This window comes from Triticum aestivum, chromosome 6A (genome assembly GCF_018294505.1).
Source record: "Triticum aestivum cultivar Chinese Spring chromosome 6A, IWGSC CS RefSeq v2.1, whole genome shotgun sequence".
In the NCBI taxonomy this organism is placed as follows: domain Eukaryota; kingdom Viridiplantae; phylum Streptophyta; class Magnoliopsida; order Poales; family Poaceae; genus Triticum; species Triticum aestivum.
Genome location: NC_057809.1, coordinates 410,554,538 through 410,569,635, shown reverse-complemented (window position 1 = coordinate 410,569,635; position 15,098 = coordinate 410,554,538). Strand labels below are relative to the sequence as shown.

General features: G+C 44.7%; 2 protein-coding genes across 7 annotated transcripts; both read left to right on the top strand.

The window, feature by feature from the left end:
• Positions 1-740: 740 nt before the first annotated feature.
• On the top strand, positions 741-9,708 carry LOC123127681 (enhancer of rudimentary homolog). Of its 6 annotated transcripts, none has more exons than XR_006462739.1 (6): positions 759-895; positions 3,959-4,052; positions 4,733-4,853; positions 4,967-5,066; positions 5,622-5,748; positions 8,921-9,708. XR_006462739.1 is itself a non-coding variant. In XM_044547466.1 (5 exons), the coding sequence occupies exons 1-4, from the start codon at positions 893-895 to the stop codon at positions 5,058-5,060; spliced, it is 312 nt and encodes a 103-aa protein (XP_044403401.1). In that variant the 5' UTR covers positions 759-892; the 3' UTR covers positions 5,061-5,066; positions 5,622-6,211. The 6 variants fall into 6 exon arrangements, 3 of the variants coding, with proteins under 3 accessions (XP_044403401.1, XP_044403399.1, XP_044403400.1); XR_006462740.1 differs by lacking the exon at positions 8,921-9,708 and adding an exon at positions 5,873-6,211; XR_006462741.1 differs by having other exon boundaries at positions 741-895; positions 3,959-4,853; positions 5,622-8,710.
• A 772-nt stretch (positions 9,709-10,480) lies between these two features.
• LOC123127683 (enhancer of rudimentary homolog) lies at positions 10,481-14,664 on the top strand. The gene is made up of 4 exons (XM_044547467.1): positions 10,481-10,691; positions 13,465-13,558; positions 14,121-14,241; positions 14,357-14,664. The coding sequence occupies exons 1-4, from the start codon at positions 10,689-10,691 to the stop codon at positions 14,448-14,450; spliced, it is 312 nt and encodes a 103-aa protein (XP_044403402.1). The 5' UTR covers positions 10,481-10,688; the 3' UTR covers positions 14,451-14,664.
• Positions 14,665-15,098: the final 434 nt, after the last annotated feature.

Here is a 15,098-nt window from a genome sequence, read left to right as displayed (position 1 = left end):
CTGCTCTGCTGGTGGCTCGGTCCGGCCTCGTTGATTACGGGAAGGAGGCACTCCCTCATGTCAACGATTCGCCTGTGCATCTCTTAGCATGTGTACACGTTCTTGACCGTGAACTTGAGGTGAGCTTCATCCACTTCCCGCATCCAGGCTCGTGCCAGGATACATGATTTATTCTCTTGGCATCATGCTTCATCTTTTCGTAGTAGGGGTCGATGATGGCCGAGACGAGTTCAACCATGGAGTCCTTCTTCGTGCCGCCCCAGACCTTGTAGTGGTCACGGATTCTGAAAAGTTAGTTTACAAATTTAAAAAAAGTTCATCAAGTTTGAAAAAAGTTCATTAAATTTAATAAAAAAATTATCGAATTGAAAAAAGTTCGTGCATTTTGAAAAGGGAAAAAGGCTCATCTGTTTGAAGAACAAATTGCGAATTAGAAAAAGAAAAAAGGGACAGAGAAAAATGAAAAATGAAAGGAAAGAAAAAAAGAGAAGAAAGAAGAAAATACGCAAAACATGTATGTAATCACATCAAGGTGAGGTGGCCGGGTGGTTATCGTATACCAAACACGTACGTGGCGGGTTTGAATCACACTTTCTGCGCTTTTTTCGCAGTGTAAAAAACAGAGAAAAAAGTGAATCGGGCCGGCCCAGCTCGCGGGAGGGGGCGGGGGGGGGGGGGGGGGGGGGGGGGGGGCGCTTGTTTGCAAACGGGCGCTTAAAGCGCGCCAAATAGGAATTGACCTCACACTTTACCTCTTCCAGACGCCTCCCTGCTAAAAAAAAACAGGGACGGCGACCGCTCTTCACCGCTGCCCCTTTCTCCTCTCGGGCGTCGGCAGATCTGCGCGGGCCGCTATCCTCTCCTTCCAGACAGGCGACAGTCCTTCCTAGCCATGGTGAGCCCCCTGTCCTCTCTTTCGTCTAGGTGCTCTCCTTCCCTGTATACCATCGCCGCAGAATTTGGGCGGCCACTGAGGTCAAGTGAAATTCCCTTTGAACGCTAGATTGTTTGGCTGTAGTTCGGAGAGGTTGCAGTCTTGATTGGAGGAGTTGGTAGAATTTAAACTCTGCTTTTTCTGCTAATGCACTGCCTGCTACCGGCTATTTAGGGTACATCTTCCAATCTTCCATGTTTCCAGCTTGTAGTATTAGTATTTCTAAGCATATACATAGTTAAAAAAACGCTAGGCGTTAATTGTATGTTCTGCCACCGCCTTGGGCTTTTCTGACCAAAGCCCACGCTTATGCACACATTAAGCACTCCGCTACCGCCTAGAGCCTAGGCTGCCCTTTTAAAACTATGAGCATATAGAAAAATAGCTTATATATTGCGTTGCATATATATATTAGCTATGTCCCCTCTGTCGGCACATGTTTGCCTGTGCTCATACAATGCATCTTAGAAATATAGTTTTCTAGGTTTTAAGCTACTATGGGAGGATGTGTCAAGCTGTGGCCTAGCCAAGCTGTGGATGGTCACCTAGTGCTATCTCAACTAAGGTGGGGAACGTACGCTACTATGTATGTTTCTGCCAAGATTTGAGCTCGTCCTCAGGTCGGATTCGGATCCTTTTCTCTCTCTTGAAATTCCGTAGATATAGATGTCTCGACTGCCGAATCCGAATCTGTAGAACAACTCGATTCCGTTGATTCACTGTCCATTTTTCATAGTCTTTCTTTATATAGTTATATAAGTAATAATGTTTAGTATAAAAAAAGGCGTAGATAATGTGCACTGGTTTTGAGTTCAATTGGAAGTAACTAGTTTCCACGTTTCTCCTGTAACCTACCGTTTAGGGGCGGTTGTGTCTGGGGTATCTGGATCAGCATGTTCAGCGTGTATATATTTTCTTTGAAGGTTGGTGGTGACAGCAAAAAAATCACTTGCTTCCCCGAGTTCTTGGAACTCAACGCATATCTTCCACAATCGGCCGATTCCCATCATGCTGCAAACACTTTACTCTCAACAAAATCATGCATATATTGGCTAGCCGCCTAACATACCTTTTGGATTATATACAACAGGGGTAGCGAAACAAAGTACACTTGCCATTCTTTCAAAAATGGCAAATCTCATGTCGGATACTTGTCAGTGCAATATATAGCTTAGAAAAAGAACCGTTTGACTTAAACATAAAGATGGCTGCGGAACAAAGTATTTTGTGTGTGGTGTTTTCCCCTATATGTATTTCACCTGAAGTATGTACGCTATGGTCTATGGGAATGTAGGCAACCAGGGGCCAGGGCATATTATCGAGCAGGTTAATTTCAACAAGAAAAAGAAATATCTGATATTTAGGTCCAGTATTAAAGATCAAGTGCTGCTTATTTACTTATTATCCATCTTGCCTTCAGTTATGCTTAGACACTTCCTACAAAATGCACATGGAAAGCTTTCCTGCAATTTATAAGAGCAAACTTATTGGCTTATTGCACAATATGAGAATTTATGTTTCAAGCAGAACATTTAGTTACTGCCAGGAAGTAATGCCTGCTATCTGATTCATTATTTGAATTTGGCTGTTTCCCCTTTGTTATGGGTTGCCATCATTAATGTGATGCGTAGTCGATCTTACCTATATTAGAAAACAATGTGTCGGCATAAAAATCGTAGCTAGCTCACACACACACACACACACACACACACAATCTGAAGAGTTGGAAAAAGCATCGTTTGGTGCTGTGGGAAGCCTGAGGCTGTAGGTAGCTGGCGGCGCATCAACCTTCTCCTGTGAGGAATCAACAGTGTGGACGAAGGAGAGGAGGCAGCATGGGGAAGAAAGGACGAAGGAGATAACATTCTGTTGTGTTACCTGTCTGGTTGCTGACACTGCTGCTGCCTGCCTGCTTGTGGAGTTAGGGCTAGCAGGAGTGGGACGGGGGTGGAGTCGGCTGCATGTAAGAGAATCTTGGGGGAACCCTAACTTCATGTCATGTGCATATGTGTTGTTCTGGTGGGCAGTCTTTGCTGCTTTAATGGGCTGGCAAGTCTTTGCTGACTCGTTTTTTATTCTCTCTATTTTCTTTCACAAATGTGTGCCTTCTTCAACCTACTGCATTCTTAGGCCCTGTTTGGTTCAGCTTTTATCGACGGATTCCGCTGCCGCGCAGCAGAATCTGAACCAAAGGGCGAACCCAGGAGAGTCCGATTCCAGAAATCCGCTGCCAAAATCTGAACCAAAAGCGGAAGCAGCCCAGGATGTGCTTTCCAAAATCTGGTTCCGCTGCGGGCCAAAATCTGAAAAAGCTGTATCAGCTGGTTTGCCAAATGACCTACATCTTTTTCACATCAGATTTTCCACAGCTGTTTTTCCACAGCAGATTTTTCACAGCTGCTTTTAGAAATCCACAGCCGAACCAAACAGGGCCTTAGACTGCCAGCTAGCCTGCGCTTAAGCGGGGTAGGCGCTATAGGTGCTGAGCGGCCATCCAGCAGCTGCCTTGAGGATCTAGCATGTTTTTGACCTTGATATGAACTTTTTACTTTTTCTCAAGTAGAACTTGTGATTGCAAGACTAAGTATGTTATCGACACTATTGCTTGTTGCAAGACATTGTCTAGGGTTGTGTTTGCTTTACTCTGCGACTATTATTACTACCTGACAAGAAGTTTTGTGGATACCATAAATTGAATAATATTCTTCAACTTAAGGGACATCAACTGTTTAAATAGAGGAACCATACCTCACATACAATCAATGGGTACTCTAGACAATCTTTACTTTGTAGTAATGGCTCTGTCAGTACAAGAGTTGCTTCTAGAAATAGCGGCTATTTTAGAAACCTATTCAACACCCAAATATGGGCAAGTTTATTAACTCTTTATCCCATTTATTTGGCATCCATTGATATACATTGTTATTCACTGTGGTATCTTAACAATGATTAAATTAATCCATTGGTAGTCTTTGAGCAATTTGTGTGTATTGATATCTTAATCTGTTTTTGCGCATCTTGTAGGCTGTTAGGCACACCATTATTCTGATGCAACCATCCCAAAACAGGAGCCCCAGGACGCTCATGGATTATAATTCAATTAACCATGCATTGGATGGTAAGTGTAGTTTCTTTAAGGAACCTGTGCTGCAACCTATGTTTTTAAAGCGTCCCTAAGGCGACGCCTAGGCGACGCCTAGGCGTCGAAGCGCTCCCCCTCCGCTTTGGAAAATTGACCGCTTTGGGCGCCTAGGCGCCAACGCGCCCCCCTCCCTAAGGCGGTAAGGCGTCGCCTTAAAAACATAGGCTGCAACATTCAAACAACTGGCCCAAATAATATTATTAGCATGATCATAGTGATTACCATGTCAGTTGGAGATTTTGTGTAGTTGCTCACTTGCTCTTATGTTTTGCATTTGGAACCTCATTCATTTTTCCCTCATTAACAAGTCTTTCCCCTCAGTTTTGGCTGTGTTAAAGATGATTAGTTTAAAATTGCAATAACGATCACCCTGTGCCTATCCCATCCTATTATTAGTTGGAGGCACGGTCAATATTTAAGGCTCTATCTGTCTATGCATTAAACTTGTGAGTGCTCGAGTTTTAGGAAACCAAAGACGAACTGGGTAGCTCAGTGGCAGTGTATCAAACCAGAATTATTCCATTGAAAAAGACCAATGTTTCCTGTTCCCTACTCTATGCTCAACTGCTCACTACCAAACCGATGGTTACGTCATATGCCGTAATAGAGTCAGAATTCCTTTTTCTTCCGAATTGCTACCACTATGGAAATGTCAGGAATCTGTGGTCTCTATGAAAGGAAAATCAGGGATATCAACCCAATGATCCCGAACATAACCTATGACATCACCGACCTGTACAACTTCATCGACGGCCTAGCTGACATCAGTGTGCTAGTGTGAGTATAATATAACTTTGAAGATCATCAATCATTATTAGATCACTACGGGCAAAAGTTGATTCACATGTTACTGTCCAGAGTTTAAACATATCTATGTTTTCTGCTTGCAGCTATGATCATGAAATCCATGCGTTTCTGCCGTATGACTGGCAGTGGATAAAGCAGAAGTTGTTTCAGCACCTTAAGAAGCTGGCTCAAAGATAGTGACTGGTGCGTGGTGTTGGTTCAGTATGCCGTGACCGGCAAGCATGTGTGATAATTTGTTTCCAATTAGTGCACCAGAAAGCCTTTTCTTGTACAATGATGAGAATTTCACATGGCATGCTTATATTCTACTCCCTCTGTTCCTAAATATAAGTCCTTTTAGAGATCCCAATGCGGACTACATATGGAGCAAAATGAGTGAATCTACACTCTAAAATATGTCTATATACATCCGTATGTAGTCCGTATTGAAATCCCTAAAAAAGACTTATATTTAGAAACGGAGGGAGTAGGTGTGAAACTCATAGGTTGATGGTGGTTATATAGGGTCATGTTATAATTATATTAGGCATGAAGAAAATAAGTTATTATTCACTCCAAACTTGCATATTTGTTGTTGGAGTTTTATGTTTGTTCCAGTTGACACTAAAACATACTTGCATCAGCTATGTCATTTTTACGAGGTTGTATGCAGCCAACAGCATGCTGCAATCATTTTTTCTATGTACAATCCGCACTGAAACACACGATATGCACTGTCCTTACAAGTGGGCAATGCAGGACCTGTCTGTCAACGACTTCAACGAGGACGAGATCGAGGCTTGAGCTCCGCTTCTCTGTCCTGTCCACAGCAAGTTATGCATGCTTACCTTTTCTCTGCCCAGGTTGAATCCTGCACCCATGCTAGGTAACCTCTTTTTTTCTTGATGTTGGACAATGCACTTTTGGATGTTTGATGAATTGTTTCTCGCCAATGCTTCAAATCTAACTACAAGGAATTTCCTCTGGAATATTTGACAATTTACTAACAGGAGAAGTCTTCATTTAGTATGTCTTGCATGGTCATGTTGCTCTTTTAAATTGTGGTTGTGAAGGATGATATCCCGGAGAAGAGCTACATTGGCTCCTTTGGTTAATTGTTTAATGTGTGCTTGACTGTTTTCTACTAGCATTGAGCATAGATGAACGGCACCATGTCGGCGAGGAGTAGCAGCAGTAGGTCGGCTCAGTCCGAATGGCAATTTTCTTTGTTGTTTTCTATTATTCAACCACATATGTTCGTCTCTTTCTAATGGCCCATGTAACTTCAAAATCTGCAGTGCCATATTTACTTGCACTTTGTTCATAGGATTGCTGCTACATTCTGAGCACAACCTTTGATGTTTTTTGTTTCACTTGTGCTTAGGCCAATTCCAACCCTCGACCCCAAAGGGACGTCCGGTTTGTCCGGATTTTGCCCGTTCGGGTAGGCAAAACGGACACGTGCGTCCGCTCGTGGTCGTGCAGCTGTCGGTGTGCCCAACTGGTCCACCGCATCCCAAACTGTCCGCCTTTTGGACTTAGAAATTTGACCCTCAAACAAACCCAAATAGACATTGCAAATAATTTTAAAATATTAATATAAACATTAACGTCAACAAAAGTCCAGTCCAATACATTTCTTAACTAAACTTAAAATTAAAAGACAAAAAAGTAGATAAGGTCGTTGCCACTGTGGCTTTCGTCGTCTTTAGTTGTTGTCGTCCTCGTCGTCGTCCCCGGTGAGGTCGACGTACGGCGGTGGCTGCCAGAGGTCGGCTGGCGGCCTCTTCCAGGTCGGAGGCGCATGCTATGGCGCCTGCGGTGGCGCATGCACAACCTCTGATTGTGGCGGTGACGGTGACCACGTGCCAGTGTCCACCCACCCGGGCTTCGGCATGCACGACACCGTATCCGTCCATGACAAGGACTGGCCGACCAAGGTCGGGTTCCATGCCGCCGGCTCCTCCTCGCGCACGTCCTCCATGGCCTCCTCCTTGACGACTGCGTCGAGCTTTGGGATGGCGACGTCGCCGACCGCGGGGTGGGCCTATCATCTCCTCGAGGCCCTACCATTGGTGCTCGTCATGGGTGCAGACGGAGTCCTCTATCACTAGCCTCATGAGCTCCTCCTTGGTGGTCATCGGAGCAGGTGGTGGCGAGGACGGTGAAGGAGTGGGCGTGAGGCCGCGAACCAGCCTACGCCCATGCGCCCGCGGCTGACTGGGAGGACGACCGGCAAAAAGGATTGCCGTTGTAGATCGTGCTCGTCGCGGAGCCATGTATCCCACGGCAGGGAGTCCACGGCATACCTTGCGTCGTGGAAGAGGTCCGGCGGCAGGCAGGCGCGGCGGCGGTCGATCTCCTCGCGGCGGCCGCGGCCGCTCACTGAGATCGGTGGAATGGGCACCCGATCCGCAGAGAGATGCCAGTTATTGGGGAGGTGCATGTCGCTCCCCGGCAACGGTGTGCCGGTCTCCCAATAACGCTTGCATATCTCCGCCTTGGTGTACAGCCACATGCGAGGAGCGGTCACCGACGGTGACATGTGGAACGCTGGAGGAGCGGCTGCAATGGTCGGAGGACGACCCGACCTCGTGGTCGTGCTTCCCCTTGCGGCCGGGATCCAATGCCAGCCCATTCCGCCGTCTGCGAGGTGGAGGAAAGGCGGACAGAGCTAGGGTTTGGGCATGTCGGGCTTCAAGGAGGCACGCGTTGTCGGGAGTGGAAGTGTGGATTGACAGGTCCATGACTTCCACATTAAAAAGGACGCCGACCCCACGGCTGGGAGGCTGACAGGCGGCGCGCACGCGCGCCCCGCTCGTGCGCCGTAAATGCGAGCGGTGGGAGGTAGGTGGGCGGCTACAACATGGGCCCGAGGCAGATGCGGAGCGGACACGTTAACGTTCGTTCGCTGTTCGTCTGGACGCATACCGGGCGTAATTTTGTGCCGGAAATGGAGCGGGCTGGACGTCACACGGACAAAAAATGAAGATGGGGTTGCGTGTTGGGCCGTGGCGTCCCTTTGGGCCACAGACACCCCGGACCGGATGGTGTCGTGTGTTGAAGTTGGCCTTATAGGCTCACAATCTACCTGCATGACGCACATGACCCCTGCGTCGCTCTCATGGGCGACACGGGGGGAGACCCAGCCGCCGGCCACCTCAAGCCCCTTGTGCACCACGCTTGTGCACCACATCGAAAGGTGTCTATAAGGGTTTCTATTGTGTTCCCAAGCAAAAAACTCACAATGCAAAGGTTTCAGAATAAAGGTAGAATATCACATGAAACCCAACATTGAATGTAGGAAACCGATGAAAACCACACGAAAACGTTGTTTTAAAGTTTCAGAAAGGATTAAAAAAGATGAGATGATAAGAGGGTGATGCCCTATATCCATGCGAAAATTCAAGTTTAAACACATTACGAGATGCGAGCTATAAAAAGAAATCATCATTACATAGTGTCGAACAGTAACATCACTATTCATGCTGAGTTTGTTTTTTTATAGCTCATATCCGGTAATGTGATTTAGAGTTTGGGGCGCCTATAGAACATTACCCTCTTAACATCAAATATATATTTTCAGTTTTTTTTAAACTTTCAAAATTAGCTTTTATGATTTTTTTGAAGGTTGGTTTTCATGTGATATTATCCTGAGAATAAAATGGGCCACCGGAGGCGCCCACGCCCTCGGTCGTTGGTCTTCGGCCTACACGGCACTCGTCGACTCTCCACAAGATCTCATCGTAGTTCTATACTCCGTGGCTGCACAAAACCGCGTGAACTCGACGATTTGGACAGAAACGGCGATTTGGAAAATGAAGTCGTGAACCTGGGATCATGGATAGGTACTGGTGACAATTGTTGCTTTCGCAGCTTATATTACATTTGGCCATCGTGCGCCATTATTATTCAGAGGAAAAGGGAACTTGATGAGGACGTACCGGACCACACACTCGTTGCTGCAGCCACTATAAATATTATCGGGCACAATTATTATTCAATTCGTATTACTAGCACCAGGAGCTGCAGCTTAATTAATTGTTCATTCGCTCCAGCAATTCAGCAGCCACAATGGCATCCGCCGCTAGCTCCAACAACACCGCCACGCCCGACCTCGACCTGGAAGCGCAAGTGCCCACGGTGAGCGAGATCGCGCGGTCCGTGTTCCCAGGGGCTTCCCCGACGAAGGCGCAGCTCGCAACCTCTCTCTGGGCAGTGGGTTCTGCCAGTTTCGCGTTCGGCATGAGCACCGCCTTCCACCCGCCGCAGGCCGGACCAATCTTCGGTCCTGTTTTCTGCTACCTCATCCTCGCCGTGGTCGTCGCCACCGCCGCCGCCGAGATGGCGACGTCCGTCTTTCTGCACATCCCGGCCCTCTCCGGCAAGCCGCGCCTCCAGGCCTTCGCGAGGCGTCTTCTGCCGTGCGGGTACCTTGTCCTCCTCGTCTCCGTCTCCGCCAGCGGCCTCGCCATCCCATTCAAGCCCTGATGACCCAAGTACTACACGCTAGTCCAAGCTACTCAAGAGTCCGGTGCTGCAAGTGGTATTGTGGAAATATATGCGGAGGTGAGTTGGTCCTACAAATAATCCTAACCGGTTCTGGCATCTTAGAGAACACGGAGTGTTGTTCGATCGAGTATATATATCTGCTTTGCTATGCTATATGCTAGTACTAGTTGCTAGGTGCAGGCTAGGTTGGCCATATATTTACACATGTGTATATGATTCTTTTATCTCGCCAAAAAAAAGTATACAGGATTCTTTTATGGTGGTTTTGTATGTATAATTCTTTGCATCAGGGTATCTGTACCGTGATAATTAGAAGAATAAAGAGATTCCGTGTTTTTTTTTTCGGGGAGTGTGTATTTTATATGTGTTCGATCCGCAAGCTGTAGTACTCCGATCAACTATACTGTACAAGTTAAATTTTCCTAGAAAAGTATACAATTTAAATATTCTAAAAAAAGCTGTGCAGGTTAAATCCTTGGGTGTGATACTTATTTGCTTGTTCCGGAAATATACTGGAAATGGTGAAGATTAATTTGGCGTGGATTCTTCTTCCGGTGTAGATTAATTTAGTTGTCCAGGCCGATCCATTTCAGACTTTCAGGCCTCCTTTAGTTTGGAGAAATTTCATAGAAATTTTAGAGGATAGGAATTTTATAGAATTTTTTCCTTTAGAGCCCTTTGGTTCATAGGAATAGATTCCTATTCGTACATAGGATTGGTTTCTATCCTTCACATTTCATAGGAAAATAAAAATAAGCCTAGACTCAATGAAAAAATTCCTTTGGTATCAATCAAATGACATCTCGTTTCCTATTCCTACTCATAGGATTTGAGATATATGCCATTCATTTCCTACAAAATTCCTATTCCTATGATAATCTTATCCTATGAACCAAAAAAGGCCTCAGACACATGGCGCAGACACGCTGAGCAAGTTTTTCAACTAGCGACCTCTTTTTTTTTTTTGAGAAACAGCGACCCCTCATAATCATAAAGAAAAGAAAAAAGTTGTCCAACTAGTGAACGTGGACCTATCCGGACAGGGTCGCACGGCACGGCCCGGCCCAGTCGGAGCCGACGTCACCCCACACTTAACCCTAGAACAACCCCAAAAAAACAAAAAACAAAAACTTAACCCTAGAACATCTTCCAGACGCCTCCCTGCTCGCCCTCTCGCTCTCGCCTACTCGGCAAACCAGCGACGGCGACCGCTCTTCACCGCTGCCCCCCTTCTCCTCTCCTCTCCTCTCCTCTCGGGCATCGGCAGATCTGCGCGGGCCACTATCCTCTCCTTCCCGACAGTCCTTCCTAGCAATGGTGAGCCCCCTGTCCTCTCTTTCGTCTAGGTGACCTCCTTCCATGTATACCACCGCCGCAAGAATTTGTGCGGCCACTGAGGTCAGGTGAAGTTCCCTTGGAAGCCTAGGTTGGTTGGTTATAGTCTGTAGATTGGAGGAGTTCGTAGAATCTAAACTCGTGTCTCCTTTTGTTTTTTTTCCGCTAATGCACTGCCTGCTGCCGGCTAGTTAGGGTGCATCTTCCATGTTTCCAGCTGCTATTATTTCTAAGCATATATATTGTTAAAAAAAGAGCTAGGTGTTAATTGTACGTTTTGCCACAGCATTGCGCTTTTCTGACCAAAACCCACCCTTATGCACAGATTAAGCGCAATTAAGCGCTTTGCATATAGAAAAGTAGGTTATATAGAAAATGTTTATATAACCGCAATCAACGGCCTTGCACAGATTAAGCGCAATTAAGCACTTTGCGTTTTTCTGACCAAAACCCACCCTAGAGCCTAGGCATGCCTTTTTTAACTATGAGCATATAGAAAAGTAAGTTATGTATAGCCTTTTAGGTTTTAAGCTGAGAAAAGGGACTATGGGAGGATGTGTTGAGCCGAGCCGAGCCGTGGCCTATCCGAAGACGTTGATGATCACCTAGCGCTATTGATTAACGTGGGAACGCATGCCACTGTGAATGTTTGTGCTAAGGTTTGAGTCTGTCCCCGGGTCGGATTCAGATCCTTTTATTCCTTTTGTAATTCCATAGATATGGATGTCTCGACTGCCGAATCCGAATCCTTAGAACAACTGGATTTCGTTCATTCACTGCCCATTTTCATATAGTCTTTTCTTTCTTTGTAGCTAAGCAATAATGTTTGGTACAAGAAAAGGCGTAGATAATGTGCATTGATTTTGAGTTCGATTCGAAGTAACTAGTTTCCACGTTTCTCCTGTAACCTACTGTTTAGGGGCGGTTGTGTCTGGGGTGTCTGGATCAGCATGTGCACCGTGTATATATTCTCTTTGGAGATTGGTGGTGACCGCAAAAAAATTACTTCTTTCCTGAGTTCTTGGAACTCAACCCATATCTTCCACAATCGGCCGATTCCCGTCATGCCACAGCACATCACCCTCGACAACATTGTGCATATATTGGCCGCCCGCCTAACGTACCTTTTGGATTATATACAACATGGCTTGTGAAACAAAGTATACTCACAATTCTTTCAAAAATGGCTAATCTCATGTCGGATGCGTACCAGTGCAACATAGCTTAGAAAAAGAGCCTTTTGACTTAAATATAAAGATGGCTGCGGAACAAAGTATTTTGTTTGTGGTATTTCCCCCCTTATGTATTTCACCTGAAGTACTTATGCTATGGTCTATGGGCAAGGAGGCAATCAGGGCATATTATCAAAAAAAAGTTAATTTCGGCAAGAAAAAGAAATATCTGATATTTAGGCCCAGTATTAAAGATCGAGTGCTGCTTATTTACTTATTATCCATCTTGCCATCAGTTATGCTTAAACACTTCCTACAAAATGCACATGAAAAGCTTTCCTGCAATTTAGAAGAGCATAGTTATTGGCTTGCACAATATGAGAATTTACCTTTCAAGCAGAGCATGTAGTTACTGCCAGGAAGTAATGCCTGCTATCTGAATCATTATTCAAAATTTTCTGCTTCCCCTTTCTTAAGAGTTGCCATCATCAATGTGATGCGTAGTCGATCTTACCTATATTAGGAAACAATGTGTCGGCATAAAATCGCAACTACCTTACGTGCGCACAATCTGAAGAGTTGCAAAAGGCATCGTTTGGTGCTGTGAGGAAGCCTGAGGCTGTAGGCAGCTGGCGGCGCATCAAACTTCTCCCGTGAGGAATCAACAGTGTGGAGGAAGGAGAGGAGGCAGCATGGGGAAGAAAGGATGAAGGAGAGAACATTGTATTGTGGTACCTGTCTGGTTGCTGGCACTGCTGCTGCTTGCCTGCTCATGGAGTTAGGGCTAGCGGAAATGGGGACGGGGGTGGAGTCGGCTGCATGGAAGAGAATCTTGGGGGAGCCCTAACTTCGTGTTGTGTGCATATGCGTCGTTCTGGTGCTTTAATGGACTGGGCAGTCTACACTGACTCCTTTTTATTCTCTTAATATTTTCTTTCACGAATATGTGCCTTCTTCAACCTTCCGCATTCTTAGACCTCCACCTAGCCTGCGCTTAAGCGGGGTAGGCGGTAGGCACTAAGCGGCCATCCAGCAGCTGCCTCGAGGATCTAGCATGTTGTTGGACCTTGATATGAAATTTTTACTTTTTCTCAAACAGAACGAAAGCTATTTGGTGATTGCATGACTAAGTATGTTATCAATACTATTGCTTGTTGCAAGACATCGTATTGGGTTGCGTTTGCTTCACTCTACAACTATTATTACTACCTGACAAGAAGTTTTGTGGATATGATAATTGCATAATATCCTTCAACTTAGGAATATCATGGTATCAATCAAGCTGTTTAAACAGAGGAACCATACCTCACATGCTATCAATGGGTACTCCAGACAATCTTCACTTTTGTAGTACTGGCTCTGTTAGTACAAGAGTTGCATCTAGAAATAGCGGCTATTTTAGAAACCTATTTAGCACTCAGATATGGAGAAGTTTATTAAATCTTTATCCCACTTATTTAGCAACCATTAATATACATTGCTGTTCACTGTGGTATCTTAACAAAGATTAAAATTAATCCATTGGTAATGTTGTAGCAATTTGTGTGTGTTGATATCTTAATCTCTTTTTGCGCATATTGTAGGCTGGGAGGCACACCATTATTCTGATGCAACCATCCCAAAACAGGAGCTCCAGGACGTTCATGGATTATAATTCAATTAACCATGCATTGGATGGTACGTGTAGTTTCTTTATGGAACCTGTGCTGCAATGTTCAATTAACTAGCCCAGTTAATATTATTAGCATGATCATAGTGATCACCATGTGAACTGGAGATTTTGTGTAGTTGCTCTTATGTTTTGCATTTGCAACCTCTTCCGTTTTTTCCTCATTAACAAGTCTTTCCCCTCAGTTTTGGCTGTGTTAAAAATGACTAGTTTAAAATTTTAATAATGATCAGCCTGTGCCTATCCTATCCTATTATTAGTTGCAGGCATGGTCAATATTTAAGGCTCTATCTGTCTATGCATTAAACTATTGAGTGCTCGAGTTTTAGGAAACCAAAGATGAACTGGGTAGCTCCTCTGTGGCAGTGTATCAAATTAGAAGTATTCTAGTGAGAAGGACCAATGTTTCATGTTCCCTACTCTATGCCCAACTGCTCGCTACTAAAGTGATGGTTATGTCATATGCCGTAATAGAAAACAAATTCTTTTTTTCCCTCCAGAATTGCTTGTTGTTTCATTTTTGTTTTGTAAATTCGTTAACTGTTTGCTACCGCTCCATGGAAATGTCAGGAATCTGTGGTCTCTATGAAAGGAAAATCAGGGATATCAACCCAATGATCCCGAACATAACCTATGACATCACCGACCTGTACAACTTCATCGACGGCCTAGCTGACATCAGTGCGCTAGTGTGAGTACAATATAACTTTTAAGACCATCAATCGTTATTAGATCGCTGCGGGGCAAAGTTGATTCACATGTTCCTGTCCAGAGTTTAAACATATATCTATGTTTTCTGTTTGCAGATATGATCATGAAATCCATGCGTTTCTGCCATATGACCGGCAGTGGATAAAGCAGAAGCTGTTTCAGCACCTTAAGAAGCTGGCTCAAAGATAGTGACTGGTGTGTGGTGTTTGGTTCAGTATGTCATCACCGGCAGGCATGTGTGATAATTTGTGTCCGATTAGTCCACCACAAGGGTTTTTCTTGTACAATGATGAGAATTTCACATGGCATGCTTATATTCTGGGTGTGAAACTCATAGGTTGATGGTGGTTTGCCTCCGGCACCCTATATATATGAGATGAACATTATATTTGTTGTTTTACAAGTGTCTGTGCGTCAACGAATGCTTCAGGTTCCAATCTTGGCGGCGCGTCAGGTGCAACCTCATAGTAGGTCTTTATCCTGCAAGGCTTTAAGTTCAGCCAATCAAGAAGAACGTCAAAGTCGTTCCCCCTCGATCAAGATGAACCTGTTGATCCTTGCACTCCAATTGAAAAATACTGTACTCCCCCGTTTTTAAAAAGAAGGTTTATAATTTTTGGATAGAGTCAAATGATTAATACTTTGATCAAGCTTGTAGAAAATAATCAACAACTACAATATTGAACAAATATAATATGAAAAAATATATTTTATAGTGTATCTATTAATTTGGTATCATAGGTCTTGATAGCTTTTGCTACAGACTTGAACAAACTTTATACCGTTTGACTAAATAAGAAATTTGTAGGCCTTTAAAAAAATTGTAGACCTTTTCTG